General features: G+C 33.2%; 1 protein-coding gene across 1 annotated transcript in view; it reads right to left on the reverse strand.

The window, feature by feature from the left end:
* The window catches only part of LOC134694105 (uncharacterized), a 59,777-nt gene that overhangs the window by 34,318 nt on the left and 3,909 nt on the right, over positions 1–21,550 (reverse strand). Inside the window, exons 3-7 of the mRNA XM_063555100.1 lie at positions 21,244–21,342; positions 16,151–16,249; positions 15,577–15,681; positions 13,728–13,820; positions 8,753–8,828 (exon numbers count right to left, since the gene is read on the reverse strand). Coding sequence (XP_063411170.1) covers positions 8,753–8,828; positions 13,728–13,820; positions 15,577–15,681; positions 16,151–16,249; positions 21,244–21,342 — 472 coding nt within the window. The remainder of the gene's footprint in view (positions 1–8,752; positions 8,829–13,727; positions 13,821–15,576; positions 15,682–16,150; positions 16,250–21,243; positions 21,343–21,550) is intronic.

A 21,550-nucleotide genomic window follows, 5' to 3' on the forward strand; every position in this document is an offset into this window, starting at 1 on the left:
GACATTTATTGTCGAAATCCGGATATGGTGTACTAAAGAAATATTGACACCGAATGTTTGTGGCACAACATCCCGTCCACAAGTTAACATTTTTTTTCTTTCTGTGACGTATTAAATTTATAATAAGATCCATTTTGTTACAACCTGTGATCATTTTATTTGGCAATCGCCAATGGCAGTCAGCAGGGTTAAAGAACATCAGTTGTTCGACCTGTTAGTCAAATGCGTTTTGTTTAAATATACCTTTTCACTCTTTTGGTCTTTTGGAAAATGTTGTTTGTGCTGTTTTTAGACCCTTCTACAACGAAATTTGTTTGACATGCACACGTATAAAATTGCGGTTTTTATCCAACGCAGTCATAGGTTTGAACGTAGTTTTCAATTTAGACTCGTTTATATTTTTTGTTTGGGCATGTATCATATTTTCCCTCCGGTTTATATGATCCGTTCATCCTATATATTGACTCTTAAAATTCAAGAGTTAATCTTAAAATGAGGGTACTTTCTCTAAAAATGAGGGTGCTTTTTAAATGGCCTTCCAAATACCGTTTCAATTTCTAACATCACTGAAGAGACATTTATTGTCGAAATCCGGATATGGTGTACTAAAGAAATATTGACACCGAATGTTTGTGGCTCAACACCCCGTCCACAAGTTAACAATTTTTTTTTTCTGTGACGTATTAAATTTATAATAAGATCCGTTTTGTTGCAACATGTGATCATTTTATTTGGCAATCGCCAATGGCAGTCAGCAGGGTTAAAGAACATCAGTTGTTCGACCTGTTAGTCAAATGCGTTTTGTTTAAATATACTCTTTCACTCTTTTGGTCTTTTGGAAAATGTTGTTTGTGCTGTTTTTAGACCCTTCTACAACGAAATTTGTTTGACATGCACACATATAAAAATTGCGGTTTTTATCCAACGCAGTCATAGGTTTGAACGTAGTTTTCAATTTAGACTCGTTTATATTTTTTGTTTGGGCATGTATCATATTTTCCCTCCGGTTTATATGATCCGTTCATCCTATATATTGACTCTTAAAATTCAAGAGTTAATCTAAAAATGAGGGTACTTTCTCTAAAAATGAGGGTGCTTTTTAAATGGCCTTCCAAATACCGTTTCAATTTCTAACATCACTGAAGAGACATTTATTGTCGAAATCCGGATATGGTGTACTTAAGAAATATTGACACCGAATGTTTGTGGCACAACATCCCGTCCACAAGTTAACAAATTTTTTTTTCTGTGACGTATTAAATTTATAATAAGATCCATTTTGTTACAACCTGTGATCATTTTATTTGGCAATCGCCAATGGCAGTCAGCAGGGTTAAAGAACATCAGTTGTTCGACCTGTTAGTCAAATGCGTTTTGTTTAAATATACTTTTTCACTCTTTTGGTCTTTTGGAAAATGTTGTTTGTGCTGTTTTTAGACCCTTCTACAACGAAATTTGTTTGACATGCACACGTATAAAAATTGCGGTTTTTATCCAACGCAGTCATAGGTTTGAACGTAGTTTTCAATTTAGACTCGTTTATATTTTTTGTTTGGGCATGTATCATATTTTCCCTCCGGTTTATATGATCCGTTCATCCTATATATTGACTCTTAAAATTCAAGAGTTAATCTAAAAATGAGGGTACTTTCTCTAAAAATGAGTGTGCTTTTTAAATGGCCTTCCAAATACCGTTTCAATTTCTAACATCACTGAAGAGACATTTATTGTCGAAATCCGGATATGGTGTACTAAAGAAATATTGACACCGAATGTTTGTGGCACAACATCCCGTCCACAAGTTAACAATTTTTTTTTTCTGTGACGTATTAAATTTATAATAAGATCCATTTTGTTACAACCTGTGATCATTTTATTTGGCAATCCCCAATGGCAGTCAGCAGGGTTAAAGAACATCAGTTGTTCGACCTGTTAGTCAAATGCGTTTTGTTTAAATATACTTTTTCACTCTTTTGGTCTTTTGGAAAATGTTGTTTGTGCTGTTTTTAGACCCTTCTACAACGAAATTTGTTTGACATGCACACGTATAAAAATTGCGGTTTTTATCCAACGCAGTCATAGGTTTGAACGTAGTTTTCAATTTAGACTCGTTTATATTTTTTGTTTGGGCATGTATCATATTTTCCCTCCGGTTTATATGATCCGTTCATCCTATATATTGACTCTTAAAATTCAAGAGTTAATCTTAAAATGAGGGTACTTTCTCTAAAAATGAGGGTGCTTTTTAAATGGCCTTCCAAATACCGTTTCAATTTCTAACATCACTGAAGAGACATTTATTGTCGAAATCCGGATATGGTGTACTAAAGAAATATTGACACCGAATGTTTGTGGCACAACACCCCGTCCACAAGTTAACAATTTTTTTTTTCTGTGACGTATTAAATTTATAATAAGATCCATTTTGTTACAACCTGTGATCATTTTATTTGGCAATCGCCAATGGCAGTCAGCAGGGTTAAAGAACATCAGTTGTTCGACCTGTTAGTCAAATGCGTTTTGTTTAAATATACTCTTTCACTCTTTTGGTCTTTTGGAAAATGTTGTTTGTGCTGTTTTTAGACCCTTCTACAACGAAATTTGTTTGACATGCACACGTATAAAAATTGCGGTTTTTATCCAACGCAGTCATAGGTTTGAACGTAGTTTTCAATTTAGACTCGTTTATATTTTTTGTTTGGGCATGTATCATATTTTCCCTCCGGTTTATATGATCCGTTCATCCTATATATTGACTCTTAAAATTCAAGAGTTAATCTAAAAATGAGGGTACTTTCTCTAAAAATGAGTGTGCTTTTTAAATGGCCTTCCAAATACCGTTTCAATTTCTAACATCACTGAAGAGACATTTATTGTCGAAATCCGGATATGGTGTACTAAAGAAATATTGACACCGAATGTTTGTGGCACAACATCCCGTCCACAAGTTAACAATTTTTTTTTTCTGTGACGTATTAAATTTATAATAAGATCCATTTTGTTACAACCTGTGATCATTTTATTTGGCAATCCCCAATGGCAGTCAGCAGGGTTAAAGAACATCAGTTGTTCGACCTGTTAGTCAAATGCGTTTTGTTTAAATATACTTTTTCACTCTTTTGGTCTTTTGGAAAATGTTGTTTGTGCTGTTTTTAGACCCTTCTACAACGAAATTTGTTTGACATGCACACGTATAAAAATTGCGGTTTTTATCCAACGCAGTCATAGGTTTGTACGTAGTTTTCAATTTAGACTCGTTTATATTTTTTGTTTGGGCATGTATCATATTTTCCCTCTGGTTTATATGATCCGTTCATCCTATATATTGACTCTTAAAATTCAAGAGTTAATCTTAAAATGAGGGTACTTTCTCTAAAAATGAGGGTGCTTTTTAAATGGCCTTCCAAATACCGTTTCAATTTCTAACATCACTGAAGAGACATTTATTGTCGAAATCCGGATATGGTGTACTAAAGAAATATTGACACCGAATGTTTGTGGCACAACACCCCGTCCACAAGTTAACAATTTTTTTTTTCTGTGACGTATTAAATTTATAATAAGATCCATTTTGTTACAACCTGTGATCATTTTATTTGGCAATCCCCAATGGCAGTCAGCAGGGTTTAAGAACATCAGTTGTTCGACCTGTTAGTCAAATGCGTTTTGTTTAAATATACTTTTTCACTCTTTTGGTCTTTTGGAAAATGTTGTTTGTGCTGTTTTTAGACCCTTCTACAACGAAATTTGTTTGACATGCACACGTATAAAAATTGCGGTTTTTATCCAACGCAGTCATAGGTTTGAACGTAGTTTTCAATTTAGACTCGTTTATATTTTTTGTTTGGGCATGTATCATATTTTCCCTCCGGTTTATATGATCCGTTCATCCTATATATTGACTCTTAAAATTCAAGAGTTAATCTAAAAATGAGGGTACTTTCTCTAAAAATGAGTGTGCTTTTTAAATGGCCTTCCAAATACCGTTTCAATTTCTAACATCACTGAAGAGACATTTATTGTCGAAATCCGGATATGGTGTACTAAAGAAATATTGACACCGAATGTTTGTGGCACAACATCCCGTCCACAAGTTAACAAATTTTTTTTTCTGTGACGTATTAAATTTATAATAAGATCCATTTTGTTACAACCTGTGATCATTTTATTTGGCAATCGCCAATGGCAGTCAGCAGGGTTAAAGAACATCAGTTGTTCGACCTGTTAGTCAAATGCGTTTTGTTTAAATATACTTTTTCACTCTTTTGGTCTTTTGGAAAATGTTGTTTGTGCTGTTTTTAGACCCTTCTACAACGAAATTTGTTTGACATGCACACGTATAAAAATTGCGGTTTTTATCCAACGCAGTCATAGGTTTGAACGTAGTTTTCAATTTAGACTCGTTTATATTTTTTGTTTGGGCATGTATCATATTTTCCCTCTGGTTTATATGATCCGTTCATCCTATATATTGACTCTTAAAATTCAAGAGTTAATCTAAAAATGAGGGTACTTTCTCTAAAAATGAGGGTGCTTTTTAAATGGCCTTCGAAATACCGTTTCAATTTCTAACATCACTGAAGAGACATTTATTGTCGAAATCCGGATATGGTGTACTAAAGAAATATTGACACCGAATGTTTGTGGGACAACATCCCGTCCACAAGTTAACAATTTTTTTTTTCTGTGACGTATTAAATTTATAATAAGATCCATTTTGTTACAACCTGTGATCATTTTATTTGGCAATCCCCAATGGCAGTCAGCAGGGTTAAAGAACATCAGTTGTTCGACCTGTTAGTCAAATGCGTTTTGTTTAAATATACTTTTTCACTCTTTTGGTCTTTTGGAAAATGTTGTTTGTGCTGTTTTTAGACCCTTCTACAACGATATTTGTTTGACATGCACACGTATAAAAATTGCGGTTTTTATCCAACGCAGTCATAGGTTTGAACGTAGTTTTCAATTTAGACTCGTTTATATTTTTTGTTTGGGCATGTATCATATTTTCCCTCCGGTTTATATGATCCGTTCATCCTATATATTGACTCTTAAAATTCAAGAGTTAATCTAAAAATGAGGGTACTTTCTCTAAAAATGAGTGTGCTTTTTAAATGGCCTTCCAAATACCGTTTCAATTTCTAACATCACTGAAGAGACATTTATTGTCGAAATCCGGATATGGTGTACTAAAGAAATATTGACACCGAATGTTTGTGGCACAACATCCCGTCCACAAGTTAACAATTTTTTTTTTCTGTGACGTATTAAATTTATAATAAGATCCATTTTGTTACAACCTGTGATCATTTTATTTGGCAATCCCCAATGGCAGTCAGCAGGGTTAAAGAACATCAGTTGTTCGACCTGTTAGTCAAATGCGTTTTGTTTAAATATACTTTTTCACTCTTTTGGTCTTTTGGAAAATGTTGTTTGTGCTGTTTTTAGACCCTTCTACAACGAAATTTGTTTGACATGCACACGTATAAAAATTGCGGTTTTTATCCAACGCAGTCATAGGTTTGTACGTAGTTTTCAATTTAGACTCGTTTATATTTTTTGTTTGGGCATGTATCATATTTTCCCTCCGGTTTATATGATCCGTTCATCCTATATATTGACTCTTAAAATTCAAGAGTTAATCTTAAAATGAGGGTACTTTCTCTAAAAATGAGGGTGCTTTTTAAATGGCCTTCCAAATATCGTTTCAATTTCTAACATCACTGAAGAGACATTTATTGTCGAAATCCGGATATGGTGTACTAAAGAAATATTGACACCGAATGTTTGTGGCACAACACCCCGTCCACAAGTTAACAATTTTTTTTTCTGTGACGTATTAAATTTATAATAAGATCCATTTTGTTACAACCTGTGATCATTTTATTTGGCAATCGCCAATGGCAGTCAGCAGGGTTAAAGAACATCAGTTGTTCGACCTGTTAGTCAAATGCGTTTTGTTTAAATATACTCTTTCACTCTTTTGGTCTTTTGGAAAATGTTGTTTGTGCTGTTTTTAGACCCTTCTACAACGAAATTTGTTTGACATGCACACATATAAAAATTGCGGTTTTTATCCAACGCAGTCATAGGTTTGAACGTAGTTTTCAATTTAGACTCGTTTATATTTTTTGTTTGGGCATGTATCATATTTTCCCTCCGGTTTATATGATCCGTTCATCCTATATATTGACTCTTAAAATTCAAGAGTTAATCTAAAAATGAGGTACTTTCTCTAAAAATGAGGGTGCTTTTTAAATGGCCTTCCAAATACCGTTTCAATTTCTAACATCACTGAAGAGACATTTATTGTCGAAATCCGGATATGGTGTACTAAAGAAATATTGACACCGAATGTTTGTGGCACAACATCCCGTTCACAAGTTAACAATTTTTTTTCTGTGACGTATTAAATTTATAATAAGATCCATTTTGTTACAACCTGTGATCATTTTATTTGGCAATCCCCAATGGCAGTCAGCAGGGTTAAAGAACATCAGTTGTTCGACCTGTTAGTCAAATGCGTTTTGTTTAAATATACTTTTTCACTCTTTTGGTCTTTTGGAAAATGTTGTTTGTGCTCTTTTAAGACCCTTCTACAACGAAATTTGTTTGACATGCACACGTATAAAAATTGCGGTTTTTATCCAACGCAGTCATAGGTTTGAACGTAGTTTTCAATTTAGACTCGTTTATATTTTTTGTTTGGGCATGTATCATATTTTCCCTCCGGTTTATATGATCCGTTCATCCTATATATTGACTCTTAAAATTCAAGAGTTAATCTAAAAATGAGGGTACTTTCTCTAAAAATGAGGGTGCTTTTTAAATGGCCTTCCAAATACCGTTTCAATTTCTAACATCACTGAAGAGACATTTATTGTCGAAATCCGGGTATGGTGTACTAAAGAAATATTGACACCGAATGTTTGTGGCACAACATCCCGTCCACAAGTTAACAATTTTTTTGTTTTTGTGACGTATTAAATTTATAATAAGATCCATTTTGTTACAACCTGTGATCATTTTATTTGGCAATCGCCAATGGCAGTCAGCAGGGTTAAAGAACATCAGTTGTTCGACCTGTTAGTCAAATGCGTTTTGTTTAAATATACTTTTTCACTCTTTTGGTCTTTTGGAAAATGTTGTTTGTGCTGTTTTTAGAACCTTCTACAACGAAATTTGTTTGACATGCACACGTTTAAAAATTGCGGTTTTTATCCAACGCAGTAATAGGTTCGAACGTAGTTTTCAATTTAGACTCGTTTATATATATAATATATATATATATATATTATATATATATATAAAACGTCTGTATAGTAGTCAACGATTTTCCCCACGAGGGCGCTGGATCGTTACGAGTAACGATACATGTACACAATAAATAAATTATATAAACGCCTAAAAAAGTGTACACAACAACTCCAAATACAAAAAAAGGTAACTATAAATGTAATTATTTATAAATATTTCGGATAACAGTTATCCTTCGTCAGTCAGATTCTGATGTGAAATGAATCATCTTTAAGTCTCGTTAGATTAAACTTTTACTAAATCTTGAAATGTATACAATAAAAAAGTCAAACCGAAGATCAGTGTGCACCATTCAAAAAAATTTGTTAAACATGACATAGGTTATATGGCTTATTTCAACAGAGAGCTCATATATATGCTTTAAATACAAATAATAATGTGCGATTTGAAGTAGCACAATTCTAAAAAAAATTAGGGAACGACAATTATGATGGTATATCATGTACAAGCATGATAACGTCTGTAAAATTACCAAAACGAATGCACTGAACGATCTAAATATTTGAAATTGAGAGTAAAGTAGCTACAACAGAGTCTGAATATCTAAACATCGCAAACAAACTGCCGTTAACATGTAATAATAATTTTTGACTAAGTTTAACTAGAAGAACGTGGCTAGGTACTTATACATCCCTCAAAAAAATTAAGCAATCTAAATTGGTATCTTCAACCCATGTATTTAATAAACGAAAAAGGTTAAGAAAAAGAAACAGAGACTGTAATAATAAGTAATATAACCTGAATGTGAAGCACTGCACGGAGTCGAACTACATCTTTTCATTTATCCCATTTGGTGCCAAAGTTGTTAATTTTCTTATCCAAAATCTTTCCCGAGCGAGTCTATCCTCCTTAGACCAAGCAGAGTTGTGGTCAATGATTTTAATGGTCAGTCGATTGAGATCTGCCTTAGTGTGGCCAGGGGATCTCAAATATCGACTGAGAGGGAGGTCTGGCTTGCATTGGTAATCGCTACGATGACCGTTCATTCGTTTGTGAAACGGCTGTTCTGACTCGCCAACATACTGTTTACCACATTTACACTGTAAGAGATACACAACATTTGAAGTCTTGCAATTAACATTGCAAAATATGGTGTATTCTGTGCCAGTGGAGTGACTGTTAAAAGTCTGGGTATCCAGTATTTGTTTGCAAGTCAGACATCGTTTGTTTCCGCAACCCTTGCAAGATCCTATAGATGAAGAGCCTGCATGAGAGGATAAATCAGCTCTCACCAGCAAGTCTTTATATATACAACTCGTCTAAACATCAACCCAACAATGTTAGATCTGTAAATTTGCTTTCGCGTATATATATATATATATATACCATAAGTATCATTTGATCATATATAAACCTAATGGGTTTAAATCAGTGGGCTGCTGTCTCATTCATTGTTGTAGTCCACACATACCACTAAATCAAATTGAAATCTTACCTTTGACTACACGTGCTTGATCTAATTGCTTTAGGGTTCCTGCGATCATTTCGGGGTCTTCCTTTGCCACGACAGTCTACAACACAGCAGATGACATATTCTGGTGATGAATTGTGTATTATACATTTCATTTACATACATGTTTTTATAAATCTTTAAGCTAATTTCTTATACATTTTATAGTACCCCTATATTTCTTTTGACACTTGGCATTTTATAACTTTCACTTACTTTTCATATGCTCCTCCTCCTACATAATTAGGATGCTGAGGCACAAATTTAACACTCGATGACCCCAAAATTTGCTCACCCAGAACAGTTAACCCCCGCTTTTTCCTGGGTTTACCGACTCTTATTTCTCTCGTTTTTTTTGTTTTTTTTTATCAGTAAACTATTTTATTGCATGACTTATATCATGTTAAAATTATAAGTTTATACTAGTTATTCTTGCAATGAATATCATGTTATACATTTTAACTGGAGAAAAAAAACATGCTCAACTGTTTTTCTATACATTTATAGTGTAATATTTAAGTCGAAACTGTTGCTGCTGGACTATTATTTCAAATAAAATATAATCAACTCAGTGGTTCGGTAATGACATGGTTTATATCAAACATTCTAACATTACGTCCTTCAAACGCTTTGAGTACACACCCGTGGTAAACTATGAATATATTGTAAGGGCTGTTCCGATTGTTCTTCCACGACATATATTTTTTTATGAATGAGCTTCTCGACGTCATAGAACAATGACGTAAGAATATAAGCAATTTACGGGAAAATACACGCTTGTGAAACGGAAAATCATCACAACATGGAAACGTCAACAAATGATGCTAAAATGAGTAATATTAGCCATTTTTGTATACATATGAGACATATAAGTACAATAATAATTAGATTCATCTAAAATTATCTAAATATGTTACCGTATAGCGGGTTATTTTCGCGGGGTGTAAATTTTCGCTTATTTTCGCGGATGGAAGAAAATCGCCAAAATAAATTCCGCCAAATTAAAGGTGTACATGCAAAGGTATTAATAAAAGTTTTCATCCGCCAAAATAATAACCGCTAAAATATTTCGTATACCTTGTTCAATGAAAATCGCGAAAATTTACACCCGCGAAAATAACCCGCTATACGGTATTATAAATAGTTTAAGGATCATCATTTATTCAGTTTGCTCCGTTATTTTACGTCAATTTAATAGTGCGTTTATTTATTGGAACGGTAAAAAAATCCAATCACCTAGAGCGCTTCGATCCAAAATAGTTGCCGTATTTGTCCTATTAGAATCGAAATAATTCATGGGGGCTTGAATATATCATGATTTTACCACGGGTTGTCCCTTGATGCCGATATTTTACCCCTCGCTATCGCTCAGGGTAAAATATTTGTCATAAAGGGCCAACCCGTGGTAAAATCACGATATATTCAAGCCCCCATGAATTATTTCTTAATTATTTTGTTTTAAATTCTCCGTCAATACATTCTGAAAAGTTAAAGATACTACAGCTTCAGCTTCCTAAGGCAAGTTGACCTTATACGGATTTTTGCCATTTAGTCTTTCAAGATTTTTTTTCTAGTCAAGTACACCAATTAGGTCAAAAGTAGGTTAACCAGAATGGAACTGATACGTATTCTGCATATTGTACACCAATTTGTCTATTGTTGAGGTCTGAATAGCCTTCAATGATGAGCAAAACCCAGATCAAATTGAATACTACATCAACTGAATAACAGACCCTTGACTTGAGAACACATACAGAAACTGATATGATTAACTTGTGTTGGAACTCAAACGCCCCCTATCCTCAACTCATGGTATACCAGCACAACAAATGAACAAACAGTTTTTGAAATGTCATTAATATAGGCAAACAATTTGAGGCGAAAATAAAAAAAAATATTGATGTTCATGGTTTATTCTATCTTTAATTCAAAATGCCAACCCTTGCTCTTGTTTTATTATTTTTAAATTAGTAGAAAATAGTTTTTTTAAGACAGCGTAGTTACTAGCTCGTGGTTAACTGTCCTCTATATCTCTTTATATTTCTATTCCTAGGCATCAACCGGTATTCTTTAGTATATTCAGGGGGGCATGGATTTTTTTACTGAAGATAAAAACATTGACTTCATTTGGAGGCAAATGATGTTTGTGCAGTGCCCTACAGGAACTAGTTATTTATATTTAAAAAGTATATCAAGAATATCGACTCAAGTATAAATTCAAACAATTCTTTTTTTTTTAATGGAAACATTTTTTTCTAATTATTCCTCCTTTTTCAAGAAATTTAGAATCATATAATTTATTTACATATTTCTATTTTATAAAACAACAGCTAAAGCGTATACAAGCATGTCTATGCACTTTTTGTAGTATACAACGGAAAACTATTATAGATTTCGATTGAATGTTGAAAATTCGATACTACTGTACTTAAATCAAAGTTGATGGGATCGAGAATTGAACAGTTGACAGAGTATGCAAAAACATATACAAAAATACATTGGAGAATTCTTAGTTTTTCGAAAAAATCAAAGTTTTGGTAACGGTTAATTTACAATTATGAACATATCAATGATAACTCAAGTCAACACAGAAGTGCTGACTACTGGGCTGGTTATACCCCCGGGGAAATAAATTTCCACCACTCCAATATAAAACACACAAAATTTAAATGCCAGGTTTTTATAAACTGTATTCAATAATTGTGACACCTGTTTAACCATCTCGGCAAAAGATGTATAATCTGGATATTAAAATATAAATAAATGCAATATTTTTTACTCTATAAACACATCGTAGATACAAGAACTAAAATATGTTATGGAAGTCGTCGTCTTGTTGTCTATAAAAAATTAATCTGAGACTCAAAGTTCAAATAAAGAACGAGTTTGAAGAGCATTGAGGATACCAAAATCCTAAATAATATACAATATTTTGAAATGCCGAGGTTAAATATTTAAATGTTTATTGGTAAGAAAGCGAAAAAATACGCAGCTGGAATGTTCATATTTTGTGTCTAGCACCTTAATATTTGATTAAAAAATAAATCTTAATCTTCAATATTACAATATAAACAACGAAAAGAAGGATAAAATATAAAAGAAATAAAAAATGAAACACGGAAAATAATCTATGTTTAATAAATTAAACATTTTACAGTCTTATGAAAGATTTTATTTTGATCAAATATTCAAACTTGCATTCATATATATTCGATACATATAACATGTATGAAGGTTAAAAAGGGAAATTGATACAAATGACCATATCATTGATATTCATGTCACATTATACCTGTACCAAGTCAGGAATATGATAGTTCTTATCCATTTTTGTGATGTGTTGGAGTTTATGATTTTTTCAATTTGAATAGGGACTTTTCGTTTTGAATTTTATTTTTTGGTGGTTTTACTTTTTATAATGTGCAAATAAACTTAAATGTAATAATCAGACGATGTGTAAAACAGATACATAATATGGCTTTGCATATTATGTATTATACGGATTTTACAAATGCAATACATACACAATAGCATGTTTGCTCAGAGATATGTTACGCCTCTCTGGATAAAGTTAAAACAAACACAATCTGATGGACATTACTTATAAAGTTAAAGTGTCTGGCCCAACAAGTGAAATATGGCCTTGAAATATGGTATGACTGAGATGTTCAGACACCAATCAAAATTTGATAGAAATATTGTCTATTGTAAGTAGATTCGTTTTCATTTATTTGATCATACAACTTAGCATTGAAAATCGTTAATATATTGAAAGCAATTGGACCATAACCCTAGGGAACATTGCATCGAAAAAGTCGTCAGACGGATAGCATCTTTACAGAAAATACTATTGATTCATAAAAAGTAGTTTATATTACATTAACGTAAGCAGAGAATTTATCATCAAAAATCACTTAATGATTAAAGGTCACTGAATCATTGGACAGGGCCTCAACATAGTCGTCAAACTTGTATGTACTGATAGCAATGCAACTTCAAACATTATTGAACTATAACCAATAATCATATCTATCTTACGTATGCAAAACTTATCGTTAATATTGATTATTGACCGAAAGTCACTGAACCATGGCCTTGTGGGCAGTGCTGCACAATTTTCACCAAACCATCATGACCATTGTGTACTGATAGCTATGCAACTTCACACATACTTGTTATATAATCGATCTATCACCAGTTAGGTATGTCAATTTAACTTAATTAGAAAACTTAACGTTTAAAATGGCTATAAAATTCTAAGTCTCTAGGTCATAGCTTAGGAAACAATTCCTCAAAATTGTCATCAAACTGATATTTCCTGATGGTAATGAAACTTCAAAATATCGTTGATCTATCACAAGTTCTTCCAATCAAAATAACTTAAACATAAAACATTACATAAACAATTACTACTTGAGTCAAAGTCACTGGACCATGGCCTCGAGAAATAGCCTCAAAATTATCGTCAAACTGATATAATAAGTGATATGGTTCTCTATTGTTGCATACGGATTCATAGAGGGTATTTACAAACTAAAGTAGGTACGGCCGCAGGCAGAATCTATTATTGATTTTACTCACCATCTATGGGACGTATGGGGTCAATGGTGAACCGTATAAAGAATCTATCGCACTTTTCCTGAAGTGTTTTGTAGGAAAAGAAATAATAAAATACAATAAAACCAAATGATTACGTGACCGATAACAGTAGACATGTCGTCATGAACCCACTAAGAAATTTACTAACCCCTACAGATCCATAGTGGGTCACTTTTCGACTGCGTTCAACCCAACACAACGATATAATTAACCCGCGGTGCGATACGTATTGGTAGTAATGAATACTGATGTTAATTATATCAATAACCTGTCACATATGCCTTTTGTTCACAAAGTTTTGAAAAAACTGTCAATAAAAATGTACATATTCTAACTTTCATTTATTCAACATAACATGTACCTTGAGGTAGTTCATTATTTCTGTCTTCCTCTTTTTTATCTCAGGAGAGTCATTGCTGTTTTCTTTTGCAGCCAGCATATATGGAGTGTTTCCCTAAAATACACAAATTTAAACTTGTACATATAAAATAAAGTTCAGTCTTCCTTTATATTTCAAGCAATACAGACAGCTCTATACATTTGTTTGTTTTTTTATAATTTATCTCAATATTTCAACAGAGTGACTTTTAAAATATATTCAATTTATTTTCGTTTAGATAACCTAGTATAAGAGACAAACCAGAATTTATGATTTGTAGACATCGATGTTGCTTGATCATGCGCATGTATGTAATTGGGTTAACTGTCAGCGTAACATGTTATAGCAGTATTAACTGCTATTTCGTCAAAATTATTACCTTAAAAGTAACCCTTTATATATCAGGGTTGCGTCTTAAAAAACGTGTTTAAAATTGTTAAATTAGAGACAGTCATATGTGTGACAATACTTTCATAGTGTTTAATTGTTTAACTGCTAGTGTAAGTGATTAAATTGTAATACGATGGTTCGTTGTAGTTAGTTTTTATTGACCTTTGGATGTTTGATTGGTACTATTGGTGACTCTATAACTGTATTGTTTAATTGTTTGTGCCAGTGAGGATAGTGCGATAAAGGGAGTTTGTTGTTGGTAGGACATGTTAACTGTCCCATGTTTGGTTGGTTATTATATATAATTTGAGTGGTTTAATTGCCACTGATTATAGTGCAATGAATAGAGTTTGTTGTTGATTGAACATGTTGACTGTCTCGTGTTTGAGTAGTGTTGAGTTGTGATAATGGTGTAATTAGATGGTTGTTCTTTTTTGTACCTGATAACTGTCATTTGTGATCAAAGATGATTTTTTGCGTATTGAGTGTCTTTAAGCAGTACCAGATTACTGTCACGGGTTTGATTTGTTACTTGCACCGATATGAGCTAAATGCGTATGTGTGTATTATGTGTCTTGTTTCAGTACTGGCTATTTACTCGCTTTTGTGTATCTATCTTTTGGTTGTAACTGATTACTTTAATTTTTGTGATTAATTATTTGCATCGGTGTAGGCTGAATGTTGATTTTTGTGTATTAAGTGTCTTTTGGGACTACATGATTGATGTCAAATGTTTGATTGGTGGCTGATATCGAAAGGGGATTCATTTTGATTTTTGTGTAGTACCTGATTTATTGTCATGCATATGAAAACTTGCTTTGTGTCAGTGATGATTTATTGTTAGTGTTTGGGATGTAAGCGAAGGGATTGTGTATTGGTGGCTGTCATTGTGATTAGTTGGTATGTGCATAAGCTGATTATGATTTTGTTTTAGTGTAAGACGACTAATAAACAATATATATAAAGGTGTGGACGATTTATTTTGTCTATGGCTATCAGTCTTGTAGTATGATTTTAGTTATTAACAATCATAAGAAATATGGTTTTTATTTCCAGAACAATTCACAATACTGTAAACCAACTAATTTTCGCGGATACTTTATTTTGCGTTTTACCCTTTCTTGACCACTTCGCGGCTATTTAATTTCACGATTTTCTGATTTACTTGACGAATTATAATAAGGAAAGATCAGAATTAAACATATTCGCGACGATTTATATTCGCGTTATTTCTACTCGCGAGAATCGCATAAATAAGTCGCTCGCGAAAATAAGTTGGTTTACAGTATTCAGTATGCCAAATTAAACAACATCAACTACTCGTTTATTTTTTTTCAAAACAGTTTTAAACTAAACGCTTAATATATAAACTTAACACTTAATATTTAGTGTCAAAGGTTACCTCGGGTGTTATAACATAGTAAATAATGCCAAATGTTACCGTAGATGTTGTGACCAGCGAACTGATACCTCCTTCTTCTATTAACCATCTGGTGACATGTAGATGTCCATACACAGCAGCTCCGTGTAATGCTGTTGATCCGTCCTATTGAAATTGAGTTTATAACTTTAAAGTGATATTCTAGATATTATTGCGTTATTAATATCAACAAAATAAAATATATGTTATAATGTCCCTAAAATTTGCAATTTCAACATATAAAAATATGTAATATCAACATTTTTCATATCAGAATCAGTGGTAAAAACTCAACACCATGTGCTAGCGTGAGATGTAGCATGTCATGTTTCAAAAATATTACGTTGTTAAAAGAGATGCATAAACTATTTATATCAATGGATTTAGAAAGACTTGTACGATTATTATCAGCTGACCTAATATGTTAACAGAGTTTATCAAGATAACACTTTGAAACCTCATTCATAGATTCAGTGCTTGAAAAATGATAGTCCATCCTAAACATTTCACAAATTGTGTCGTGTATCAAACCTGTCTGATTAATAATTCAATTTCAACAGAAGTAGGATCAGACAGCAGATATATCTTTCATTACGTTTGATCTGGAATGTATATTACATCCAACGCTGGCCAGGTAACTTATAATATCCAGATGTCCTCCTACTGCAGCATTAACTAATGGTGTGTCGCCATCCTGTTATAAAAAAATATAATAAACATCAACACTTGTATGAAAAACTGGACAATGTTATGTTATAAATATAAATACATTATGAACGAATGATATATATCATATACATCAGTGATCTAAACTGAATAAAATTACCAGTCATACTTGTTTTTATATACTCATCAGGAGTGTGTAAATTATTTTCTCTAGTTCTATGAAAATTTATCCCTTTCTAAACCCATTGTATAAAAAAATTTAATCAACGTGTGGTGGTAATGAAATTGACAACTTCGTGCAATGTGAAAGGCACTCGAAAGGGATTTTCGGTTAACAAAAAAGAAAATGTCTTTTTAATCATAAGAGAAACAGATTCTTACATAGTTACTCGTGAATTATCGGCTTTATCCAATCACGATAGTTAAATTATAAACTTTAACTATCTCGATTGGATAAATCCGATAGTCCACTGGTATCAATGAAAGAATCTATATATATCACCTTTATTGGGCGGGTGATTTTAACAGTGCTAGAATGTCGGATATAACTATTGTTGGTGGTTAAATTGATGGTGTCATTATTAGTGGTATAAGAATGATTAATATTATCATTGGTGGTGGATCAATTGAAGGCGTAATTATCAATCGTGTGAGAATGACGGATATTACCATTGTTGGTCGATGATTTACAGGCGTCATTATCAATAGTATAAAAATGACGGATAATACCATTATTAGTGGATGAATTGAAGGCGTCTTTCTCAATGTTGTGAGAACGATGGATATTACCATCATTGGTGAGTGAATTGAAAGCGCCATTATCAATGGTTTATGAATGATGGATATTATCATTATTGGTGGGTAAATTGAAGGCATTATCAGGGTTGTGAGAACGATGGATATTACCATAATTGGTGAGTGAACTGATGGCTTCATTATCAATGATGTGAAAATGACAGATATTACCATTATAGGTTAGTGGTATGAGAATTATGAATTTTACTTTTATAGTGGGGTGACTTGAAGGCATCATTATTAGTTGTGTGAGAATGATGGATGTAACCATTGTTGGTGGGTAAATTGAAGGCGACATTATCAGTGGTATGAAAATGACGGATATTACCATGTTAAGTGGATGAATTGAAGGCGCAATTATCAGTGGTAAGAGACTGACGGATATTACAATTGTTTGTGGGTGAATTGAAGGCGGCATTATTATCGGTGTGACAATGACTGATATAACCATTATTGTAGTTTGAATATATGGCGTCATTATCAATGGTAAGATCAGGAAGGATATTACCATTGTTGGATGGTGAATTGAAGGCGTCATTATCAGTGGTATTGGAATGACGTTTATTACCATAATAGATCGGTGAATTGTAGGCGTCATTATCAGTGGTAAGAGAATGACGTATATCACCTATGTTCGTGGGTGAATTGAATGCGTTATTATCAGTGATTTGAGAATAACGGACATAACCATTTTTGGTGGATGAATTGAAGGCGTCATTATCAATGGTGTGGGAATCACGGTTATAACCATTGTTGTAGTGGAAATTGAAGGCGTCATTATCAGTGGTATTGAAATGACGTATATTACCATTATTCGTCGGTGAATTGAAGGCGTCATTATCAGTGGTGTGAGAATGACGAATATTACCATTATTCGTCGGTGAATTGAAGGCGTCATTATCAGTGACGTGAAAATGACGGATTTTTCTATCATTCCTCGGTTAATTTCAATTGCCATTATCTGTAGCGATAGAATGATGGATATTATTAATATTAGCGGGTGAATTAAAGGCGTCATTATCAGTGGTGTGAGAATGACGGCTATTACCATTATATGTGGGTAAATTGAAGGCGTCACTATCAGTGGTGTGAGAATGACGGATATTACCATTGTTGGTGGATGAATTGAAGGCGTCTTTCTCAATGTTGTGAGAACGATGGATATTACCATCATTGGTGGGTGAATTGAAAGCGTCATTATCAATGGTTTAAGAATTATGGATATTATCATTATTATTGGGTAAATTGAATGCGTCATTTTCAGTGGTGTGAGAATTATAAATTTTACTTTTATAGTGGGGTGACTTGAAGGCATCATTATTAGTTGTGTAAAAATGATGGATGTAACCATTGTTGGTTGGTAAATTGAAGGCGACATTGTCAGTGGTATGAAAATGACGGATATTACCATGTTTAGTGGATGAATTGAAGGCGTCACTATTATCGGTATGAGAATGACGGATATAACCATTATTGTAGTTGAATTGAAGGCGTCATTATCAATGGTAAGATACGGAGGGATATTACCATTGTTTGATTGTGAATTGAAGGCGTCATCATCAGTGGTATTGAAATGACGTATATTACCATTATTCGTCGGTGAATTGTAGGCGTCATTATCAGTGGCGTGAGAAGGATGGATATTATTAATATTACCGGGTGAATTGATGTCGTCACTATCAGTGGTGTGAGAATGACGGATATTACCATCATTCCTCGGTGAATTGTAGGCGCCACTATCAGTGGCATGAGAATGATGAATATTATTAATATTAGCGGGTGAATTGAAGGCGTCATTATGATTGGTGTGGGAATGACGGATGTAACCATTATTGGTAGATAAATTTAAGGCGTCATTATTAGTGGTGTGGGAATCACGGATAAGACCATTATTGTAGTGTGAATTGAAGGCGTCATTATCAGTGGTGTGAGAATGACGTATATTACCATTATTCGTCGGTAAATTGTAGGCTTCATTGTCAGTGGCGTGAGAATGATGGATATTATTAATATTAGCGGGTGAATTGAAGGCGTCATTTTCAGTGGTAATGAAATGACGGATAATACCATTATTGGTGGTTCAAGTAATGGAATCCTCATCAGTAGTGTGTATTAGTGATGTCACTTTTAATGGTGAATGAATTTAAATTTTATTATCAATGGTAATTTAATTCAGGGTGTCATCAACAGTGGTGTGTGAATTAGCATCACCATGTGTTTGTAAACGAATTTAAAATGTTGTGTTAGAATATGGAATTTCACCATTATTGATGGATGAATTGACCGAATAGGCATGAGAGGTTCGTTATGTGATAGAGGTATATCATATCTTTTATGAATGAATTGAAACAGTCATTATCAGTTGTCTGTGAATTACGGATAACACCATTTTTAACGGATGGATGGCTATGGGATATCAGAATTTAGGTGGATGAATTTAAGGAGTCAACTTAGGATATTACTATTATTTAGGAATGACCTGAAGGATTTATCATGAGTGGCGTGTGAATAAGAAAAACCAATATATTTCATTGATTAATTGAATGCGTCAGCACCAGTTGTGTAAGGATTTGGGATATCACTATTCTTAATGGATAAAATTGAGAATAGAAATGGGGAATGTATCAAAGAGACAACAACCCGACCATAGAAAAAACAACAGCAGAAGGTCACCAATAGGTCTTCAATGTAACGAGAAATTCCCGCACCCGGAGGCGTCCTTTAGCTGGTCCCTAAACAAATATATACTAGTTCAGTGATAATGAACGCCATACTAATTTCCAAATTGTACACAAGAAACTAAAATTAAAATAATACAAGACTAACAAAGACCTGAGAAGAATTGAGGGTGTCACCATAAGTGACACAACCAGTGGTTTGCAATTCACCATGTGACCATCAATAGTGTGACCGTACAATGTAAGTGTTTTGCGATTGTACAATGTCATCGTCAATGTCGTGGTGTGCGAATTATCGTACCACTATCAATGATGTGACCACTAGTAGTTTGCGAAATCACCATATCATCATGAATAGTGTGACCGTACAATATAAGTGCTTGGCGATTGTACAATGTCAGCGTCAATGTCGTGATAATCAGTGGTTTGCGAATTTACTATGACATTAGTGGTTTTCGAATAACCCTATTATCATCCATTTTGTGCCTATCAATGTGTTACAATTTTCCAGGTCAGCATCAATTGTGTTGTTATGAGAAGTTTGAAAATTTACCCTGTCATCATCATATGTATTTGAATTTAAGGCGTCATCTTTATGTTTTAAGATTGTCACCATCATAAGTGCATGAATTGAGGATGTCGTCATAATTACTTCGCAATTTTCTACACCCTTTATCACGGCAATATGATTGTTGTATGAACTAATGGATCCTGATTATCTAAAGTGTCTGATTATTAGATGTCACCATCAGTGATTTTTTAATGTAGGATGTCACTATCGTTGGAGTGTAATTTGAAACGGTTTAATCACCAGAGGTGTGTGAATTTAAGGGTGTCTTTACATAGCAGTGGTGTGTTTTTTTAAAGGGTGTCATCATCAATGGTTAATGAATTAAAAGGGTGTCACAGTTAGTGGTTAGTGGTATGTGAATTCAAAGGAATTCATCATCAATAATATGTGAATTTAGGGTTCCACCATCAGTGGCATGTGAATTTAAGGTATCAGCGTCATTTGTTTGCGTACGACTTTTTGTCGTCATCATCAATAATTTCTGATTTTAAAGTTTCACCATAGGTGGGTGCAAATTCAGGTTCCCGGATTTAGGGTAATTCATATATTCTACAAAACATCAAGTAAATACAATTCTATGACTATGATCAAATGATTATGTAAAATGGTTTTTTTTAAATGTACAAATCATTTGTAACAAGAGAAGTGAATTGAAATTTCTCTTTATATAATTCAATAGAGTATCAACCATGATCAAAATATTTTTTCTAAACTGTATCTGTATGATTAATAGCATTAACTCCATGTAAAATCATAGGTTAACATAATAATATTTTTGTAAGAAAAACAAAAAAATCACCTTAAAGTTTATCATGTTTACTATCTCAATTAGTTTGGCAATGAAAATGTACACACTATTTATTTTAATCTAACAAGTATGTGTTGTCTATTAAACCTGTCTGATTGACAACCAGATTTTTAAATGATTCAATATAAAAAGAAATATGATAAGACTGAAATGATACTATCTATAATCACCTTGTCAATTGCTTCCTTGTCACAGCCGACTTTTACCAGATAACGGACTACTTCTAGGTGTCCATGGTAGGCAGCACAAAATAATGGTGTGGCTCCATTCTGAAATAAAACAGACATACAAACTCTTGTCATTAATTAAATAATTGTGTGTAATAAATATAAATGATAAACACGTTGTTGACAAACTGTAATTATGAAAAAGTTATAACTATTATTTTTTTGGGGGTAAAAGTTACCGTATCAGCTGTCTTTTATTAACCGCTTAACACAAATGGATAACTCAACCTTACTGTTCTGTGTTTCGCAT

The sequence above is a fragment of the Mytilus trossulus genome, chromosome 13 (genome assembly GCF_036588685.1).
Source record: "Mytilus trossulus isolate FHL-02 chromosome 13, PNRI_Mtr1.1.1.hap1, whole genome shotgun sequence".
Lineage (NCBI taxonomy): Eukaryota > Metazoa > Mollusca > Bivalvia > Mytilida > Mytilidae > Mytilus > Mytilus trossulus.